At 39.1% G+C, this 22,329-nt stretch overlaps 2 protein-coding genes across 10 annotated transcripts in view; one reads left to right on the forward strand and one right to left on the reverse strand.

Moving 5' to 3' along the window:
* Positions 1-7,222, forward strand: part of GALK2 (galactokinase 2) — a 51,276-nt gene extending 44,054 nt beyond the window's left edge. Inside the window, exon 10 of the mRNA XM_021407941.1 lies at positions 4,783-7,222. Coding sequence (XP_021263616.1) covers positions 4,783-4,990 — 208 coding nt within the window. The 3' untranslated portion in view covers positions 4,991-7,222. The remainder of the gene's footprint in view (positions 1-4,782) is intronic.
* Positions 1-22,329, reverse strand: part of FAM227B (family with sequence similarity 227 member B) — a 121,202-nt gene that overhangs the window by 31,563 nt on the left and 67,310 nt on the right. The gene's annotated exons all lie outside the window — the stretch shown is intronic.

Below are 22,329 nucleotides of genomic sequence, written 5' to 3' on the forward strand. Positions count from 1 at the left end.
TTTTGGACATTCGCAGATTGTTTTGCATGTGGGATACACATGCTGTTTTGTGATAAAACACAGAAGTCTTGATAGCCATTGGACAGTCTGGTAGTAATTTAACAATATAATTTTTGTTCCCTCTCTTGGGAGCCATTCCTGCGTGCAACGCGCAGGCCGTGTTCAGTCTGTTAGATCACATAATGGTCACATCACAGATTGGCTACGGCAGGCACTCGGTTAGTGAGGTGATTCCAGCATGGCTGTCCCAGGTACTCAAGGAGGGCCGTCTCCATCGGAAGCTGAAGACAAGAATTGTGCTCTACGGAGTTATGATAAGTGTGGGCTGCAAAGTCCAGACCCGGTGCCAGCTATCGGCAGCCTGTTCTGTGACCCCACTGACAGAAGAAAAGCCTTAGAAATTAACCTCTGCATAGTTCTTAGTTACAGTAACTTCCCAGTATTGATTTCTCAGGCAGTAGTACTGGATAGCTGAGCTCTACAGACGTAACCAGCCACATCAGGTACCTTCACTTCGGGTGTTCAGCCTGAATCATACTAACAGAGCAGGTTCTCAGAAATGCTGAAAGAAAACTACCATTTCAAGTAGGTATAAACTAGTACATTCTACACCACAGCATGGAGTTACCTGTGCTACATTGAGTAAGCTAGCACAGACGCTTGCAGTAGTGTACAGCAGAATGAATCTCAGTACAGGGATGGAAATTCTGTTTCTCATTTGTGCTGAGCTCTGTGCTTTCGCAGCTCAGCAGCCTCGCTTGGGTATCGTGCCACTAGCTTGTAGGCAGCAGCACTGACAGCCACAGAACCAAAGGGAAAGGAGGTCGCACTCAGGATTTTACTAAATCAAATTAAAATTAATCAGAGCGTTTCAGTTGCACAGAGCAAAATATACATAGTGAAGAAAAAAGTGATGTGTGTGCCCATGTTACATCAGATTTCTAACTTAGCAACAGAAGCGCCCATGGCTAGTGTGATGGGCATAGCTGCGCACCACAGCAGAGTGCCATCTGTAAGAAATGATTTCTAACTGGTATTTTTTAAAGGATTGCAACTGCTTTTTATTATATTCATTGCAAAAAAACAAATAAATTCTTAGTTTATTCTTCGCAGTCTTATCCCATCATGAATATTTCTTAATACCCCCCTTCTTAGAAGTTTAGTATTCGATAATGATTTTATGACTAGAGTTGTAAAAGCGTATAGCTATTGTAGATGCATGCAGCTTAAGCCAGCACGTAATCTTTAAAACTATCGGGAAAAAACCTCAATCTTTCTCAAGTTGTGCATTAAAAAATGAAGGCATGTAAAATCTCTAGTCACTCTAGGAAACCTTGGCTGATGTGACTACAGAAATGGCCAGCAACTACATAAATTACATTCTTTACTTCAAATGATATACAGCTGCCCTGTAACTTTAAAAAGCCCTTCCAAAAATACATTCCACAGAATTGCCCAAGTCTACTGCTGCTCTCTCCTTACAAGGTTTAAACTGTGAAGAACAATCTGCATATCCAGATGTTTTCTGTTTTGCCGAGATCTTTATGTTTTACTGTACAACATCTGCCAAGAAGGAAAGGGATCCATACTTGCTGTGGTTTGTAGTGCTGAAAAGCGTAACCACCAGTTGGTCAGTATTTTACTTTTTGTGAAGACAGAAGACTTGTACTGTGTCTAACCTCTCTGGTGCTATTAATAGCCGTTTTACCTGTTGGCCTTTTAAAACACAGGTGGTTTACTAAACAGTTAAGGGACAAAAAGTTGAAACCGAACTCATGAATTCCTTAGGTGCTTTCTCCCACACGCTTTGAATGTTGCAAGTAACTTTCATTCCCCTGGTCCCCATCTTTTGGAGGTATAAATGCTGGTAATTTTTGCTACCTGCCGTGCCTCTTCCAGTTGAAGATGGCTGAATCCTCTCTGATTACTTTTTAAATGGTACAGTTTTTATGTTACGTCCAGGTGCATTATTTTCTTAAGCCCGGAGTTATGGCACAATTTGAAAGATCAGTGAACAAAAAAACCCAACAAGTTTGCAGCTCTTTCAGAAAAAAAACCCCACAAAACTTAAAAATGTTACTCAAATTCACACTAAGCCACAAAACATGCACCCACCACACCACCCCTTAATTTATATTTAAATCTCCTCATGTTAACTCTATGCTTTCTAAATAGCTGGTTCACAAATGTGAGTATTTTGAATTAACAATATTGCTCTGAGTTTTTTTCGCCTCTCCCACCAGAACTGTTTTTAAAATGTGGTTCTGCAGTGTCTTACCTATCGCTACTATATCCCAAACTAGGCGACTTCCATTCTTATCATCTTTCATTTGCTGTAGCATTTGTTTTCACTCACACACATGCACAGTTCTCTCTTTAACCAGTAGATACTGGAACAAGGTAGATGAGCTCTTCAAGAAGCAAAGGATTCAGCTGAGTGCCCCCGACACTGGACCGCTGACATCATGGCCTTCTTTACGTGCTCCTTCTCACCCCCCATTACCTGTCCCTGTGGCCGCCCTATAGCCCGGGCAGTGCATTGGGTACTTTCCCACGTGTTAAATCCACGTCGCCCACTGTGTGGGTGAGTGCTCCATCCACAAGATTATTGCTGAAAGAGTCACTGTTTGCTCTTACTGCTCCTTTCTTCATAAATGCATACTTTAAATGCTGGTGCACAAGAAAAGAATGTGCGGCTATGAATCCCGCTTTACCAGCAGAGTCTAACGCAGGACTGAGCTGAGTGAGACTCCGTGAAAAAGGCAGTTTCAGAGCTGTTCCAGCGTTCACTTTCTCACGTTTGGCGCAGACAATTCCCATGCTCTACCTCCCCAGCACACGCAGAATTAGGTGCTCGCTTCCGACCTCTCCTAACACCAGGTGCCTGACATTCAGGTGTCAGACTGCCGAGCCCGCAGCGTTACGCCCTCAGCATCGGATCACATCGCCACATTTGAAACTGGTAGCCACAGTATTTTGAAACACGGTGACTTCAGCTCTGAATCAGGCATATTTTCTGCCTACATTATGCTTTATTTCAACTAAGTATTTTAAAATGACTCAGTAAAAATGAGGCATGAGCATGACCACAGAGAATTATGAAATCAATGAAAGGTTCAGAACAATTCTGAAGGGATTTCAGTTGCCCACCAAAATAAGAGCCAGACACCATCTGAAATACAACGTTCTGACTGAGGTAATGGTCCGAATGAATACAGAGAGTTGATTTACCGCTTTGAAAAGTGGATTGGTCTTTACAAAGTCAATGGGAATTTCCCTATTGATTGCAATTGAGACTGGATTGGATCCTGCTCATTTTGGGAGGTTGCTCCATGGACCATAAACTACAGAAAATTGCATAAGAGAATGAGTGGCTTACAGGAATAATAAGTAAAATAAAACACCAACAGGAAATAAAGAAGGAACATAAAATCGAGTCAATATGCAGGGTGGCACCACACAGACACACTGAAGAAAGTGTTTCTGTTCAAGAAGATATGTAAGCGTGTTTAGAATGAAACACATATGTAAGTACTTGCTTGAAATATGACCTAAACTTCTACTAACCCAGCAGTATACCAGATTCATTTAACATAAAATGCACATACGAAAAATCACTACAGCCTACTCGGAATGAGCTGTCACTTTCTAATGTGTTATTCACGTGACGCTCACTCTCCTAAAACCTCTTCTAGGGCCACTAAGTCTCACAAAAGCATGGATCTTAGAATCACATCAAAAGTACTTGTTTGCAAATCAGATTAGACCTCCCATGAGAATTAAGATTTCAAATGAGTTTTCTAAACCATCCTGTTCTAACTATGTTAGAAATGTCCCAAAGAAATTCAGTGCACGCCACATGGTATTTTCCTACTTTTTTCAAATCTAACTAAAGATAAGCAGCACAAGTCAGCAAACTAATGAAAGTAATTCGTCTAAATTCTAATGAGGTGACATCTGAATGTTGCACAGTAATGGCATGGGATTTGCTGTAGGACGTTTCTAGCAGGCTTGTATCTTGAGACTGCGAATGGTTTATATTTCCAATGTTTTATTTGTCATTGTTCTCTCTCTTCCCTCTCCTCATTAAGGGCATTTTTTTCCTTTTGAGAATATATTCTTACTGTACCTTTGCTGCTGTAAATCTGTTAAGCTCATGTGGCTCTAGCGATGGGTACCTTCCCAATCCTAACAGATGCTTGACTCTGTGTATGACTTGTTAGGAGTTTCTGAACTCTCCTTTTCTTGACCGGCCCTCTCAGTAGTCCTGCAGAAGAAGCCTGTGAATCTTCAGCATGTTTTAGATCTGTCCTGGAAGAATAGAGCTATTTGTCTTTGCCACATTAGAAAATGGCTTGCATGCCTACATCCTGTGCAATTAGTTTACGAACCCTCTTTTGTTATTTTTGTCATGTATTTCTGTTTTCACTTCTGATGCCTTATGAATGTTGCTAACAAAATCCCTTTTCTTCCCCTGCTTTCTTCATCTTGGCTGTGCTGTGATCCTTAGAACAGCTGATGCTGAAGCACTGTAAAAGAGGATGCCTCTTTTACATGAACTGATAGAAATGCATTGCCGTTTAAAGGGTCAAAATCTTTTTGTCCAAAATGGTAACTACAGATTGCTGGACTATCACATACAACCAAGTGAACTTCAGCAAGTCAGACAACATAGGTGTATTTTGAGTTCGGTATTCACTAATTTTCTATAGGAATTTTATATATGACAAATTACCCCCTTCTGGTTTATTTTTCATTATTTTTTCTATTATTTTGTTTTAGGCAATTTGGGGCTGTCGGGTCACGTCTGACTGGAGCTGGATGGGGCGGCTGCACTGTGTCAATGGTGCCTACTGACAAGCTGAATACTTTCCTAAAAAATGTTAAAAAAACTTATTACCAAAATGATGGCCAAAGGTTAGCACTGGAGAATAATGGTCTCTTTGCTACCAAACCTGGGAGAGGAGCTTTGGTTTTTGTTGAGGCCTAAAGAACATAAAAATTGTAAAGAAACTATGTAGAGCATTTGTAACTGGCAGGACTTCCCACGCCACAGTAAATGAAAGCCTTTTCTGGGTTTTATTATGAGTAGTTGCTATTATCGAAATATATTTCTGAAGAAGGAATTAAAAGAACACTGATTACAAAATCTATTTTTCCCCAATATTAAAATATTTTCAGCATAAATGCTTATTTACCAAAATCTATTGACGCATTGAAATTGAAAAAGTGATGATTGTTTATTACAACAGATCTTTTCTTTTCCTTTTTCTGTCATAAAAGTAAGACCAAGTAGAGCACTGAACCATTCTGCTGAAGGGTAGGAACCCTGCAGTGCGTGCAGGGCTGCTCAGTGCTTACATCAGCAGCCAGGAGTTGTTTCTGGAATCCTACAAAAATGGAAGATCGACCCGACGAATTAAGAGAAACAGAAATGGATGGGCCTTGCTAAACATGACATGTTTTAGACTAGTCTCAGATACAGTTATTGCTGTTGCAATTAATGATAATAGTGGAGGGGAATCTGCGGGCCAAATAAAACATTGGGAACACATTATGTTAAGCAGGAAACCTTTACTTCTCACTATAGTTCTTCTGTATCTTGGCGCAAGGGTGATTTATGAACGTTTCAATGAGCATGCTATCTGTGACCCATACAACAGGTACCATATGCTAATTGCTCTGTCCTAGCTGTGTTTTTACAAGGTAGAAGAGCAAATTCATCCAGCTGTAATAAGCAAAAGTAAATAGGCGAGACCAAGAGTTAGTATCATTAATTCTTACAAGCTGCACTTTCCTGCACTTCATGCAGTGCCTGAAGAAGCTCCTGGCAGGCTCCAGGTTGTAACCGCAATGCACTGGCAGTGTAACACCCACAGTTCAGTGCCCCTCTCCTCAGCAGGAGAAATGGTAACGGTCACACAAAGAGGTGAGTGTACATTAAGATCTACCTCTGCTTCCAACAAAGATCAGCTCCCCGCGCCCTGTTTCACAGCACGCTGACTGGCACTTCTCTGCTATCTACAATGAAAACGCAGAAGTTTTGCTCATGTCATAACCCTTTCAGCCATAAAAGACATAACATGTGCATATTTTTATGATGCTAAGCACATGTGAATGTCCAGAAGTCTGCATCAAATTAGAGATCTCTCAGAAGAGATCATCTGTACATTACCCATACTAAGCCAGGCCAAAAATGAATTCTTAGAGGCTACTAATTCTGTGAGAGGACTCTGCCAAATTTGAACACAGCGGATGAACAAGAGCCAATGCAGACCGCCAGATCTTTTCAGGAACCTCAGAGGGGACCCGTAATGGTAACAGTATCACTAAAGAAGATTTTTGTATTCTGACAACCAGGAGGACTGGAACAGAGAATGCTGTAGATCAGGCAAATCAAGCACTCGAGAGGAAAGGACAATGCCTGGGCACAATGAAGAGAAATGAAGAGATGGGACTTGGGGGGAAGACAGTTAAAAGGATACAGTTGAGAAAAGGAAAACAAGGGATAAGGGAGACAGTAAAGAACAGGAGCTAGAATTACAGAAAGGTTTGCTCTCTAAACATTCACTAACACTATCAATGGAAATGTAATCTCTTGTAGTTCGTTTGTAATGTACAGCAGATGTGCTGTGCTTGCCCACAAAGCTGTAAACATAAGACTCCAAAAATCAAGTAACAATTGGTAAACATCTTCAAGAAGTTACAAGTTAACCTAGAGATGTTAAGGAAAAATGATGCCATGGCTTTACTACCACCTGTCTTAATAAATACCATCCTTAATTTGAGTGAATTCCTCCTTATCCTCTCATAGAAACAGCGCACAACAGAACACATACCAATTCATTCAGTAATATATTTGAATTGAACTTCAGTTCAGCTGTAGTAATGGAAGCTCTAACCACTGGATGAGAAGAATAAAGATATTTTAGATTCTTTTTAATGTCTTGAGAATGTCACACACTGTCATGGAATCTTCCCAAAAACATGTGGGCAATTTTATGGGCTGCAGTGCATTTCTGTGAATCGTATAAATGATATTCTCATAAACAAAGAAGAGGAAAGCAGAAAACTGGCACAATGTAAAAGAGTAAAAAATGAACCTTCTAAACTTCTGATTCATTTCTTTCCTTTCTCTTTTAATTGCTTCAATGTTTTTACCATAATTTTTCTGTAATCTGCAATTAATAAAAACAAATTTTAAACAAAAAAATTGAATGAATCCATGTCTGTTTTATTGTTATTTGCTTTTTAAACATTTGAAGACTTTTTTATATAATTTTTTTTCAAGAAAAAAGAGCATAAGAATGATACACCAACAATGTGTAAAGTAAGCAGCAAGAACTTCAGTAGCATTTCTAAGAACAAAGCAAAAAGATTTTGGGTGAGAATTTTTGCACATGAAGTAGCAACATGTAAGCATGTTAAGGCTTTCCAAATCTGCATTTTAAATAGCTTTTTCTAACTATATTTTCAATATATCTTTTGCAGTTAAAAATAATGCAAATCAGTGTACACACACACACACACACTTGGAAGACAAACAAAATCAGTGTCAGAGAATAGGCATAGAGGTGACTCATGCTATTAGCACAAGCCGATGATTATCAGTGGAGTGTAAATTATTTTATTGTAATATCTGACTGTAATTTGTTCAATCATGAGTTTAATCTTACTGTGGAGTAAAAGGGTCCTAAACCTTTCCAAAACAGGATTTGGAATAGAGACACTGTCAAACATCCAAGTGCAGCAATACGGCCTGGTGCCATATTAACACTCTGTATTATCTTAGTCCCATCGACATGTACTTCTTCATCTCAGTATTTGCTGACTCCATTGTCTTGTATGTAGGAAAACTCTCGTGCTCCCAACTAGAAGAAGAGTAATTTTACCATTCACTTGACAGGAGTGGATCACGACTGTCTATTTGACATTTGCTCTCTTAGACTTGTTCTACACACAAGTGTATACTAACTACTTGCATAAAACCTACCATATGGTAATTACTTGCATAACACCTTCAGGAACATTAGTTTCTAAATTAATATGATCTGAATGTCAGCTTTTATTTTAGTAACTGCTGTGCACTTACTCAGTATAATCCTGAAATTCCTCTCTGAGTCCATGTGCCCCTTTCATAACATCTTGATAGGTCAGAGCAACTGCTGTGCTACAGTTTCAGTCAAGAGAAAGGTTGGCGTTTTCAGCTGAGAAGTTCCTTTGTGTGCTCAGTCCCAACCAGACACAGCCAAATACGCACAGAACAATGTTCACAAGATCTTGTTCTAAAAAGAGATACCACGCAAATCATTCCTGTTGTGGATAGGACTGAAGTAGCGCTCCCTGATCCTTGGGACTACATGCTTCAGCAAGGAGTTCTATAAAAGGACTTAATGCTGCAACAACAGCATGAAAGCCAGACAAGGAAAGCTTGACATCATCAAACCTGCGAATCTTACAGCATATTACATTAGATTTAAAATGCTAATTTTGAGAGGGAAGCTTCGGTGTGGATAAGTCACTAGTTCACACTGCAGTGCAGAAAGCAAGACAAGGGGATGTGAAACTTGCTGAGAATCGCTCCCTGGGACGCACTGCTAGGCAGTTCTGCTGGCGCGTCTGCACTAGCACAGCTCTCCCAGCCTCGCCAGACTTTTTGCTGCACGAGCAGAGTTTCAGTATCACAGAAAAGAAAGACAAAAGTTGAATTGCATGCTTGATCGTCTGTCTTATAATTTGCCCTCTGGTTTGGGACTCATATCAAAAGTAGTTAACAAGATTCTGGGAGACACCACATCGCAGCCTGTGATAACAGCACCGCATTCACTAAGAAAAGGAATCTGCCACCGCGCTGTCAGCAGCGCCTCACACCTCTGCCACGCAACCTGCCTCACCACGGCTGCACTGCTCATTGTAAGGCGGGAGGACCACGCTGTAATTCATACCTTGGGAACTGGTGCTTTCTGGGCAGATTTTTTTCCCTTGGGTTGTCCACTCCTGTTCTACCAGGAAGGCTGTAAAAGAATGTTTCCTGGAACCGCTTTGGTCTCTGCAAATCAGGCCGCTGAGTTCAGCGGAACCTGGCTTCGACCCCAGCCCATACGCCCTAGCAACCAGTTCATTCTGTAGGGTAACGTGGAGCATGAGCTTGCATGGAAGATTGCCTTGCCCAGAATCTCACATGCAGTTAATAACGCATTCCACATTCATGGTATGTGGAAGACTTAGTGATAGAAAAACCGCAAAGGAGTGGAAAAAAAAAACAAACGAAAAGAGTAAGTGAGAAGACACTAAGAAGCTTTCAGAATTAACAGACAAATAAAACGTTTGAGATCCATTTCCAGTGGCAGCGGTTCCTGCAGAAGCAACAAACTAGATGAGGATTTATACTAAAGCATTTGGTATATTTATTGGATTTTAAGTCCAATGCATTTAGAGAATTGCTATTGTCTCCTAAGCTCTACTTTGTTGGCCAAAATCACACATTAATATTAAAAGAAAAAAGAAATTCTCTCCTCACAAAAGCATGCCTTTCTGCATTTGGCACACGAGGCTCAAATAACTCAATAAAGATTAGATGTACTTCAAACTGAAGCACACTAGTGCCCAAGCAGCTGTCTTCTTTCCAGCCAAGCTGCATGTGATTTGGGATGGGACTAAGAATACGCTCTATTAGCCAGTGACCAAGCCAAATGTGGTTGTTTTTTTAAATCCAAATTCATTTTTCAAGTAACACTGAAGCAGGTTTGTGTGAAACTCTTACTGCAGTACCTGATAATTACTGATGGTCTCCTTTTTGCAGGATTTCATATAATAGAGGGCTTTTTAATGTTTTTTCATTTTCCAGCTTCTTACCTGTCCCTTACATGTCATACACATATCTAATATTGGCTGAGCTGCTCTGAATTAGAATGGGATTCTTGTGTGTGTTTCCACTGATTAAATATCAATAGCATTAGAATTAAATCATTCTGAATAAATGCTGAAGAGTTTTCCATTGTTTTTCTCCCAGTGAACATCCATCCTTTCTTGAAACCGTTCCCTTCTTGTCCGGGCATCTGTCTTAGCTCTTCTCTGTACAAAGGTCTTACAGGACCCTATCCCTAAGAAAGGATTCTTTCAAGCAGCAATAGCAGCTGCACAAATTATATATATATTTTTATGAAGGTCTAAACCTCATTTTGTGACATTAGAAACATTCAACTCTAACTTTCGTAGCTGACTTACAAGGTCAAACAGGAAACAGAAGCCAAAAGCAGAACCCAAAGAATCTAGCAAGGCTTTTGCAGAACTTCTGCCTGAAAAAGTTAAAGCTCCACAGTTGAATCATGAACTTAATCAGAGCCAAATACTATGAATGGAAATACTGGGGGACAAAGAGTTAATGATCAATGGAGAAAGATCTGCTGAGCTGTTTTAAGTCAGTTATAGGCAGGCCTGGACCCCGTAAAGATATATTCAGTTACATTCCTGTGTAATTCTGTGTAGAGCACATCCAAGTGGAGCAGCAGCAGAACAGACAGTGAGCTTCCACAAGACCTTTCCTATTTTTTTTTCCCATTTCAGAAAGGCCTTTTGTTTCTGAAGATCTATAACCTGATGATGGCCAGTGGGGGGAGAATGGGGCACTGTTGGAACTGATTTTCAATACTTCCTCTAGAGGGAATATGGTGGCCAGTGTAAGCGGCTTCACAAGTCGGACTGACAGGCCTCTCACTATTGTTGTTGAAAAATTCCAGAATTTATTGTCTTGCCTGAAATTCATAAAATACTTAACTTCCATGACTACGAGATTTCAGGGTGCTGCCCTCCAAAGCTGCTTTCTGGTAAGCACTTGCTAGGGGTGCAGACCAAGACGCAGAGCTCAGCGTCAAAGGCTGAGAAAGCAGGACGAGTACCACCGAGCAGCAGCTCCACGTGGCTGGATGGGCAGGCCTGGAACTTTCTGGGAACGATGGGAAAAGCAGCTCTGAAGCCGCTGCTCTGACCCACGGGCTGTCTGAACACTCTATAGGAAATTCTTTTCCACCACAAAACTCTCGATACTATGAAAATAATCTGTTGCATTTTTAATCATAATAAATTAAGATTTCATGTCTGAAGATGAATTCTATGACCCATGTCAGCTGGCTAAATACAATTTTACAGACAGAAGAACATAATGATTTATGGGATTTATTAGCGTGACACTAAACTAGTGTACAAGTGGCTTTGCACAACCAGCTCCTGGCGTTCTCCTTCCTCCCTGTGTTTCACCCAACAAGAAAAATCTGTTCTGATCCTCTGAACAGGACTAAATCAAGTTGTGAGGGCCAATGCCAAGAAATACACATGAACTTAACTACAGCACACTTGAGTTGGTGGACGTGAGATGCCTGTACACATCCTGTACTTCTCTTCCACCGCTAAGAAAACGGCAGCGATTTCACAAGCTTTTTCAAGCAAGCCTAAGGGGCTGCGTTAACAGAATCTGAATCTCAACTATCTGCTTTAGCTCCCCTAATGAGATTTTTTCTCCCCCCCATGTAGGTGGTCTTTCATTTCTTAAATGCAATTAGCATACAGTTGTTGCCTGATGTTTTTATTTATTTTTGAAAGTGCCGACTACTGGACTTAGTTTCATAGTTATAATGTTTCCAGAACTGACTTTTGTGCTCCACAGCCTATTTTCAGGAAACATGTTGTAAGAGGAATGATATTTGGAACTCTACTTTTATGGTTGCAAAGGCTTTTTTTGTTTTTTTCTTCTTTTTACTTCCTTTGTTTGTTCATTAGGGGCCACTTTTTATTCCTAGATGTGTTTTTTGGAGGTAAGTTCTTTTCCTTTGAAATTCATACCACTAAAACAAAACATTAAAAATACATCTTTAGACAAAATAATGGTCTTCTTTTATGTGATTCTGTGCTGTGTAGCGTTCTGAGTGTAACGTTTGAGTATTTGTCCATATTTAGATTTTCTCTAGACACTTGATGACATGTTCATTAGCTGCCTTTAGCTCATTATGTAGAGGCATTGAAAAACCTTCTGTCTAGCTGTAAAATGAATACAAGGTTTTAGACTTTTAATCAAACTATGAAAAATTTCCTGTGTTTTTTGGTGTTGGTTTTTTTCTTTTAAGAGGGACATAGATGAGTACTATGTAGTGTTTCCAACTCTTAAGTTTTATTACAGTCTTGCTTTCTGTGATTCATGAATTTATAACTCATACTCTCAAAAAAGAAAATGGAACATTTTTGAAAATCAGCATCATGCTTATTGCAAATTACAATAAACATGTCAGCAGATGTGGATATACCAACAGTTTATGGTGGCTAGATTGCTAATTTATTCTTTTTACTTAAATGGACAAATTATAACTGCCCATTGTGGTCACATTAAAGGGAGAATGGTGTGGAAATTTCTATTCTCAATCAACCCATAAAGAAGTGGACACAACTTATTTTTAGACATAATTTTGCTCATAATGTGAACAGTCACCTAAAATCTGCTGAGAAAAACAATCTGTTTCACAAGACGTCTGAACTCCTTTTTATCCCATTAGTCAGCCTAATAACAAGTTTTACAATTTTTTCCTTGTAAAGTTTGTAAAAAGAATTTGACAAATATAAAAATAACACACTGAGAACTTGAGAAGAAGTTTTCCAGTCTCCCATACAATGATTTGTTAAAGGCCGTGAAGTTAAGCTACTATAACAGAGAAGCTGACACTAAATACATTGAAGTCCTGGGACTCGTCCTCTTGTAGCAGAGGTTTGACAGTGTTCCTTACGCTGCGATTTCCCTGTGCTGGACGCGTGGTACTGAACAGCAGTGGCAAACTGCACGCACACACGTTGTGTGCAAACACTTCTGTACGTAGAGAATAAGAGTCCTGAGAATTCTCGACAGAAAATATCTGGTAGGAACTCAAGTAAATTTTAACTAGATGCACCAGAAACGGTCCAGGTAGAACAACTTTATATACATCAGGAAAAAAAAAAACCCCGGAATTAATTAGGAAATGTTTCATTTCGAAAGGCTCTGAATATCTGTACTACACAACAGATAAATCCTCTCTACATTCAGAAAGATAAATGCCAGGCAGAAATATGTCCAAATACTGAACAGACTTTAAACTTCCAAGATTTGTAAGCGTTTAGATCCAAAGAGGACAGTTCAGTGCAATAACAGAACTGAGTCAACATATAAACCTAGAATCCAGATACGATAGGAGCTCCATTACATTTTGTGAGGTTTCATTTATGTTTCTCATTCAACCTCATTCTCCCCAAAAAACTAACAAACATAAAGTAACTGAGCTGAAGTGCAGTCTTACTGAATACACTTTAATTCACAGTTTAGGTTAAAGGAATAATAAGATGCAGAACTGATCAAATCTTTTTCCTGTGTTTCTAAGGTTCTCTCTTTTGGGCCAAACACTTGCCGAGACCGTCTGCATTGCTGTGGTCTGCCTCAGTCTAGAAAAGAGAAAACCAGCTCAGCTGTTGTGAGCATACCAGAAAAAGAAGCGAAATAAAAGGGTGAGATTTTAGTAATGCATTCTTCTCCTTCTCGTCCCAGCTGGCTTAAGCCAATTTGGCAAAAAGTTTTGAAGAAAGGTTTTAAAATGCAACATTTTGGGAGTCAAAAAGGATATGGTAGTTCGTAAGCTTCAGTACGATCAGTTCTGCCAGTCACGGAATGTGAACCAGCATTATCTGTTTTATGCTTTTTCAGATAGTAGGAGACCAAAGGACTTTGGCCATGAAATCTGAAGAGCACATGTCTGCATTCTGAACAATACAAAGAGACTGTAAAAATGGGAGAAAAGTCAGTAAGGCATATCATTAAACTATCTGCAAATAATAGCAAAAGAAAACAGAAACTTCTCCATATGTATTAACAAATATTTCTGCTGAAAATGTGTTGTTGAAAGAAACTCTCTTTTAAAGGAGTACATTATCTATTGGTGGCACCCTATCTTTATGATAGGGATCAGAATCTCTGACAAAAACTGGTGATGTTCTGAACTCAGAGATTTTCTCTCTTAATTTTAAGCAGGAAAATTGCAGACTACAACAGGTGTAAGACCAAGTCTTCTGCTTGGAACAAAGACACCTGCAAGTCATCTTGAATTAATTTAAATCAATGAAGCATTTTACACAAACCAATTTTCATTTTTAAAATAAAAATCAAGGTGTGCAATAGTTGTATCGAGGATATACCCAGTAAATCTCATTTTAAACTGCAGTTTACCACATTAATGATGCCCCCATAACCTGACTTAATTAACTCTCACGTAAAGCTAAAGTATTTTCCTTTCACGAACACCTGAAAGCCTTAAAATATGATAGAAAGGAGAGCTGAATTAAATAATATAAGAAACAACCGAGCATAAATACATTTAATAAAAGGGAAGTCCAACAGAAATGCAGCAGTATTCAAAGCCACCGATAGCATCATCTACACAACTTAAAGATTACCTTTGTCTAACTTTGTCTTTTTTGAAAACAAATCACATCTAAAATTACTGCAACTGAGTAGAGAAAAATCCCCTAATATTTCAGCTCATTTTCTCCAATTACACGTTTTCTCTCTATAGCCCTCTATATTCTGATGCTGCCACTATGTAGATCTCTGTTGAATAAACCATTTTAATAATGTAGCTTGTAAATATTAACAGAAACATAGCTCTTGTTAGCAAGCTACCCTTAGCGTGCTTCTTTTAACATCAGAAGTAAATAAAGCAAATCTCCGTTACGGTTTCAGATTCCTTTGGCATGTCATTTATATGTTCACAATCCCCACTTATTTCTTCATCTGCCATATAATTCCTTTCTTCAAGTAGATCTTTGCAAATTATGTCCTCTGCTAACAAAAATAGAAAGAACATTCTGTTTCATTTACTGGCCATACGTAGATACTGCTGTCTTCCTATTCTTCTGACATCCTTTTTCAACATGTAGCATTTTTCAGTACTGTAGGATACGCATCACACTCTCAGTGAAATGTTTAATAAATCCATTATCCCCTTAAAACGCCCAAATGCATTTTGCATGCTTTTTCCCCATAGAAAATGCTATGCCAAAGAGATTTCACTGCAGATAATGAATCAGTTAATGCAAAATGCCACTAAGAAAGTTGCCTAATCCAGTTATTGCATTATTGGAAACATACTGATCTATCAATTCACTGGAAACAAGACAACATCTTACTAATTCTAGCAATAAAACATGGATGCCTAGCTCACAGAATGGCTTGGGTTGGAAGGGACCCCAAGGATCACCAAACTCCAACTCCCCTGCCATAGGCAGGGCCCTCTACCTCCACATCTAATACTAGAACAGGCCGCATAGGGCCCCATCCAACCTGGCCTTGAACACCTCCAGGGATGGGGCATCAACAACCCCTCTGGGCAGCCTCTTCCAGCATCTCAACACTCTCATAATAAAGAACTTCCCCCTGATATCCAACCTAAATCTTCCCTCCTTCAACTTAAAATCATTTCCTCTTGTCCTGCCATTATCTACCCTTGTAAAGATCTGACTCCCCTCCTGTTTGTACCTTTAGGTACTGGAGGGCTGCAGTGAGGTCACCCCGCAGCCTTGTCTTCTCCAGGCTGAACAAGCCCAGCTCCCTCAGCCTGTCTTTGTAGTGGAGGTGCTCCAGCACTCTGCTCATCTTTGTGGCCCTCCTCTGGACCCTCTCTAACAGCTCCCTGTCTTTCTTGTATTGGGGGCCCCATATGAGCTCCATCTCGTATGTTTTAGACTAGTATTATCAATAATCCTAGATTGCTAAGTTAAGGTAGCACAAGGTAGAGAGTACATATCCAGTCTCACAAGACTGATGCGCTTCTGCCTGCCTACTCAGGTAAAAAATAAATAAAGAGGCTGAAAAACATGGGTGTATGAGTATTCAGCTTTGTGCAGTTTGAACAGGAAGCTGCTAATGGGATTTTGACTGGGCACCCTATAGAAACATTGCAGTTTGTGTAATGCACACATATGCACACATGTTTTCCAAGTGCAAACCTTATGTTCTGCAAAGCTCCTCTTATTTTCTGTTGCAGAAATAAGATGATTATTGGACAAATAGAGTATGTAAGAATGACGTGCTGAATTTTTTTTAGATAGATCTTCAATGCCCTCGTGTCCATTTAGGAAAGCTGTTAAGGAAAAGAAGCCCTACGCTTCTTGAAGGTCTCTAAACCATCTTGCAGTTTTACAGTAAATAGTCAGGCATCCATGAAGACAAAGCCAGATCTTAACTGGGCAAGTACGTCTTAGCCACAGGTTATAAAGCAGACACAGATGTACAAAACTATCAAGAGAGGAAAACAAAAGTTTGGAAGAACAGTGAGAAAAGCTTTACATTTTTGCATAACAGGAAATCCACTGAACAAAAAAAAAGAATTACAAATAACCACTAACATGCCTCATTTGCCTTAAAGAAATACAAAAGCTCCTAGAATGAGAAATAAAATCACCAAATGAAAGGAACCACAAAGTGAAGAATTTTCTTTAAAAATGAAAACAAAACAAAACCCCCCCAATTTATCTTTGAACACAGCTACTCAGTGCACAGAAAAGATGATGGAGAGGAAGACAAAGAGCTGCCAAATAAGAACTGAAATGAAATTATCTCCTCGAATTCTGATGTTAGCAGACAAATGCCATTCAAAAACGTTTTCCTGCAATGACAATTACCCCACATGCCTTCAAAACAACTCATCTACTCACAAGCAGATGTGCAAGAAGGAGGTTCCAAAATCCTGACGATTGGCAAAAGAGGGAGGATGATGTACCAAGCACACCCGTATCAGCTAATGTGAATTCTGAGAAAGATGATACAATACTAATAGGAAAAAAAAGAAAACATCCACTTCAGGAGCTTGCATATCCAGACTTTTCTGCCTTAGTAGGACACACAGAACACACAGAGCCATCCACCTTTTAAGTGCTACTGCATATAGCTGGGCTTGCAAGAGCGACTTGTAGAAAAAGAGAGGAAGGACTGTGGACAGTGAACGTACATTTGGGCAACATGTCTCAAAGCTGTAGTTACTGGGAAGCTTTTTTTTTTTTTTTAAACTTGTCCCTTTCTACTTTGTCACTGGAGATGCACTACTCCACTGCAGAAGCTCAGTAATAATTTCAAAGGATGTCTGAGTTGTCTTAGCAAAGCAACGTTTAGAGGACTGTGAATAAGGCATTGGATTGAAGTGCAGAGCTTCAAGGAGGTGTGAATGGAGCTCTAACTAGCTGCACTGCAGAGACTTGAGCTGGAACTATTACTTGGCCACATCCTTGCTTAGCTTAAACTCTTCCTGGAGTAGGTCTAATCACCAATGAAGAAAATCATTTTGATTGTCTCAGTAGTTCTTTCTATGGCCCATCAGTTAAGTCAATGTCCCTTCTGCAGAGATATGAGCACTCTTTATGTCTCAGCTTTAAAATCAAATGAGAACATATTTGAAAAGGCTTGGTGTTACAGATGCAGCTCAGGACTTTCTGAAACCAATAAGCTCAGCAACATTTTAGCCCTCAGATATGAATTCAGGAAAGAAAGAAGTTAGTCTCCAGACTCAAAGTGAGTATAATCTAAACCCTGTTCACAAAAAGGTGGCAGACACATGCTATCTGGGAATAACATCTGTGTGCCAGAAGAAAACCTCCTACTGCTTGCAGAAGTGAGAAGCACAAACAAAAATACTCTAATGGAACCGTGCAGCAGCAAGCAGGTGGGCAAGGGCCCGAAAGGCTGACCCCAAGAATTCAGCTGACATTGCAATCAGATTTTACTGGTGTGGAGTGTCTGTGAGGAACAAATACCCTCACACTGGGAATAGGGAAGACTGGGAGCTCCTCTAAAGGTGTTCCAAGGGCAGAAGTTACACTGCTTACTAAAATCAGGAGGGATTTCAAATCCTGGTGATCTCCTGCCATAGAGTAAAAGAACACCCACTGTAAAAATACAATGCCAAAAGACTGGACAGGAAGAAAAACAAGAGAAAAACAATGCCAAACACCAAAAAGACTTTCCCCACCTACCTTGATCCTAAAGGATCCCACTGTGCTGGTGCAAGTGAAACAGAGACAGACAGTCCACATCCCAGCTCGCTAGCCCAGTGAGAACATGGAACACAGCCATGGAACAGCCACATCTCAGAACGTGGCTGAGCCCTGCAGCCTGAGATGGCAGCTGTGCGGTCTTTGTTGACAAGATTTTAGTCCACGCTGAATGACCGCGTATCCGGCAGAAAGAGAAAGGAGCTAAGTGTTACTGCTGATAACACTCACTGCTTTACTGTAACGACCCAGGGCAGTGGCACTGTCATATAGGCACTGTCAGAGGCCATGCTTAAATTATCTCAACATTTACTGAATTGCTAGCTCTATTTCTGATAACATCTTATTACAGCTGGATCTAAACTACATGCACATCCGAAAGCTGATGAATTCTAAACTACATAATTTGATTTAATTAAAATACAGCTTCTTCCCACAACCTTTTCTCATTTGTGTTACGCATGAAAGCTAGATGCTCACACCTATGAGAAATGTTTGCTCAACACGATGGCCAGTAATCCAACAACACTTTTACAACTACTGTCTCCTCACTCGTGAATCCTTAACAGCAATGCTAAATTAATAGCACAGTGGGTTATTCCTCTTCCTTCAACATTCCTCCATAGTAGGTAGGTCCACAAGCCATTTCAACAGAGGTAGAAAGAAGGAATTAATCACCAATAATTAGACAAACTCTGATTTTGACAGGCTTCTCATCAACAGAATTAAAATTCATTTACAGTCCACTGATGGACAGCATAACTACAAGACAATATACCCTTAAGCACCTTTTTATTGCTGACAGTAATATTTGGGTTAGAATTAGCACAGCATGGTTTTTAAATCTCAAACTGAGATTGCAGAGAAGGCAGTTAAAAAAAGGTTGTTTGTTGGCTGTTTTTTCTTTTTTTTTTTTTTAAGCTTGCAAACCGAGCAAACTCGATCTGGAAGTCATTAACAGATAATAAACATAACCTTCCCCCACTCACTCCCAAGATGCCATCTCAAGAGTCACTTTTCAGAATACAGTTGTATTTTTACAACATGTCATCCTACAGAGAAGAGCCCCACAGACATTCATTTTATCTGATTTCTCCCTTACTGCTAAGGAATTAGTGCATTCTCTACAGCAGGACTCAGTTCCTGGCAAGGAAAATGAAACGGAGTGAAACGAGAAGGAAGTTGGAAAAAAGAAGTACGAGACATTCAGGAGTAAGTCACATCTTTGCAAAATTCTCACATTGATTCTTCATTTTGACAGGTCTTTAGGCATAAGCGTTTGTACAGGTTGGATGCATTTAGTGTGACAGTGACTCCATAGTGACTGGTTTTGTTTCATTGTTGCGTATGCTAAATCTTTACAGTTCACAGAGATAATACTAATGGTGGCAGATATGTATCTAACAGGCACAAGAGGTTTTTGGTCTGCCACGCCACATTTACAGATGTGCAACTATAACACAATAGTGAAAAATACAGAACTACTATCTGTTTAAAAAGAAAATCAGAATCATATTTAAAATTTTGAATCAGCTGAAACATATTAAGTCTTGACGTTTTCATTAACATCTAGCTGTTAAGATTATTACAGTTACTTTTTTATGGCTTTTTTTTTTTTAGCCCTTCTTCCAGAGGTCTGGATAATGAAGACCTTACAAGACAAAACTCCCACTGACATCAAGTGGTGTTTTGTCTGCATAGAGCCATTGCTATTTTATTACAATTTGAGCTCAGGTATTTTGCAGCTGGATCACTGAAATCTTTCAAACTTAAAAATTAATTGTTTTACCATTGTCTTCAACACCACTGAATATAAGTGACTGCTTAAATTGAGGCTTACAAGCATAGCTATCAGCAGTTGTGAGAAGTGCAGAACTTCTCTCTAGTTTTCCAGTCCTTCCTGGTTTTCATGAGCACAGACATAATTTTTTTTTGGAAAGTACTTTATTTCAGTCATCAAGATGCAGATAGAATTGCATTTTAAGTGTAGTGTGTAGAATTGGTTACCTTTTTCTTTAGAAATAATACTATACCCACCTTTTGCTTTTCCATCTCTCTCTGCCTCTGTAACTATCACTCTTCAAATAATCTTTTCAAAATAAAGCTAAAATATGTTAATGTTGTTATTTTTAACTAGCCAGAGAGATTATGCTAATGGTGCTAATTATGGAAGTCCTACAGTTTTTGGAGCACCCTGATGCCTCTCTAAAGTTTTGTGATTCTGAATGTAACCAAACATCACATTTGAACAATTTTTTGGACATATTTTAGAAAGATTTTCATTAAAGTGTCAACTAATACAATTTTGAAAGTCAATAAAGTTTGTGCATGGCATGTGTACATAAGTATATGCAAAATACAGAATGAAAACAAATGCCCATATTATATTACACGCACTATTATTGTATTATGAAATTTCAACAGATAGATGTATTTGCAGCTTAGTATGAAAATAAGGACTTCAGGCAGCTTCTCGTTAACAAAAGTTACATATTTTTGTGACTGAAGAGAAACAGAATGCATATACATTCAGAACAGTGGAGAGGTTAACATTTTCTGTATGGCTCAAAATCATCTGCCAACAAATCCATGTTAGATGGACTCAGCTTGTAAAAGAAAGTTGGTTTGCTTACTGAAATGTGTCACTAAATTCTCTTCAGGATTACAAAATTTATTCTGAAAAGCAAGAGAAAAAATACAGCAGGTCAACTTTGAGGAGTGCAGCAACAATCAGTCTCAAACCGGTATCTAATACAGCTAGACCATTATCTAATAGACTTGGCGATAAGCAGAGAGACCAGCTGTTACTTCTTAAGAAATTAAAGAAGAAATCTTTAAAGCAATCTTTAAAAGCATGTTTGGAGATTTTTAACTCTTCTCATTCCATGAAGCATCTGCATCGTTTCAGTGCTCAAATGCAACTGCCATACCCGGCATGACAACCTTGTAAACTAAGTTGTAATCTGTTTTTCTGTGTCATGACCGGCAACACTTTTTGAGCTACACACTAACATCCAAACAGGCTCAGAAATGCACCTTGCACCTCCTTTCACTCCTTGTTTTCCAAAGTAATCATACGAAAACAGTATAATTAGGAGGCTTTTTAATTATTGTGTTAACTCTTGCAAGGAATCTAGTGTCTGAGATTTGCACAAGTTCTTAACAGCCAAGGCAGCATGGAAAAAAATCAGTCCAATCTTTGTCATTACAATGAGAAATGCTGCCTCTGATTAGACAGCAGTGCTGTTCTTTCCTCTGATAAAGTGTGGTAATTTCTAACTTCTGAAGTTTCCTTTTCCAGATGTGAATGAATTACAGAAAATGCTTTTCAAAATCTGACTTCAATTTAAAAAGAAGGAAACAGGAGACCCTTAGAGAAGTGGTGCTCCTGCCATCCTGGCCAAAAGGTGTGAAGAGGGGTTTCTATGGAGAAGATTCTGTTCCACCTCATTGAGATTCGTAAGCCTGTATTTTGTCACTGAAGAAACAAGTACAGCTTATCACCTCCCTTATTAAAAAAGGAACTCAACATCAGACATGGTATCAACACATTGGGACCTGCTCTCCCGAACAGAAATTTTCTACATCACTGGTCCTATGAGCCTTGGAGAAAAATGGATTTGTTAAAGAAAGAAAGACTTGGTGACCCAAGAAAGATTACAAGGAAAGATATTCAAAACTAAAGGGACTAAGCACAGGATAAGCAGACCACAAAACAAGACATCAGACAGAGACTGGAGATTGAAAAAATTGGACGTTCAAGAAGTCAATGATGGAAATATTTCAAATTGTTATGTAAATGTCATTCTAACATCAAAATTAAGAACAGCTTTGAAAATCAGATACCACTTATTTCCACTGAAACTTCTCAAAAACTTGAGAACGTGAGAAGAAGATGTCTTTCTAGGCAAGCCTGTGGAGCTAAAAAGCATGGGCTGTGAGTAAGAATGAAATTAGATAATTAAGAAAAAACAAACAAGATTTGCTATTCTTTCTTATTTAAATATAAAATCTATGGATTAGGCTTTCTGGTCTCAGAAGAAAATTTTAGAAGATAAAATGAACATACTGAGAGCTTGTAAGAATAAGAATATCAGAGAAATAATTGCTGCATCTGATATATGCATAATGCTTTAAAATCCAACTTCTCTTCACAGGAAAAAAAATGAGAGTTCTCTGGGTTGTTTCTTTTTAGAACAGAATGTAAGAAACTCAGTGAAACCAAAGGTACGTGCAGTGCAGCATCCTACTTCCAACTCTGACCAATATGAGATGCCT

This window comes from Numida meleagris, chromosome 9 (assembly GCF_002078875.1).
Source record: "Numida meleagris isolate 19003 breed g44 Domestic line chromosome 9, NumMel1.0, whole genome shotgun sequence".
Lineage (NCBI taxonomy): Eukaryota > Metazoa > Chordata > Aves > Galliformes > Numididae > Numida > Numida meleagris.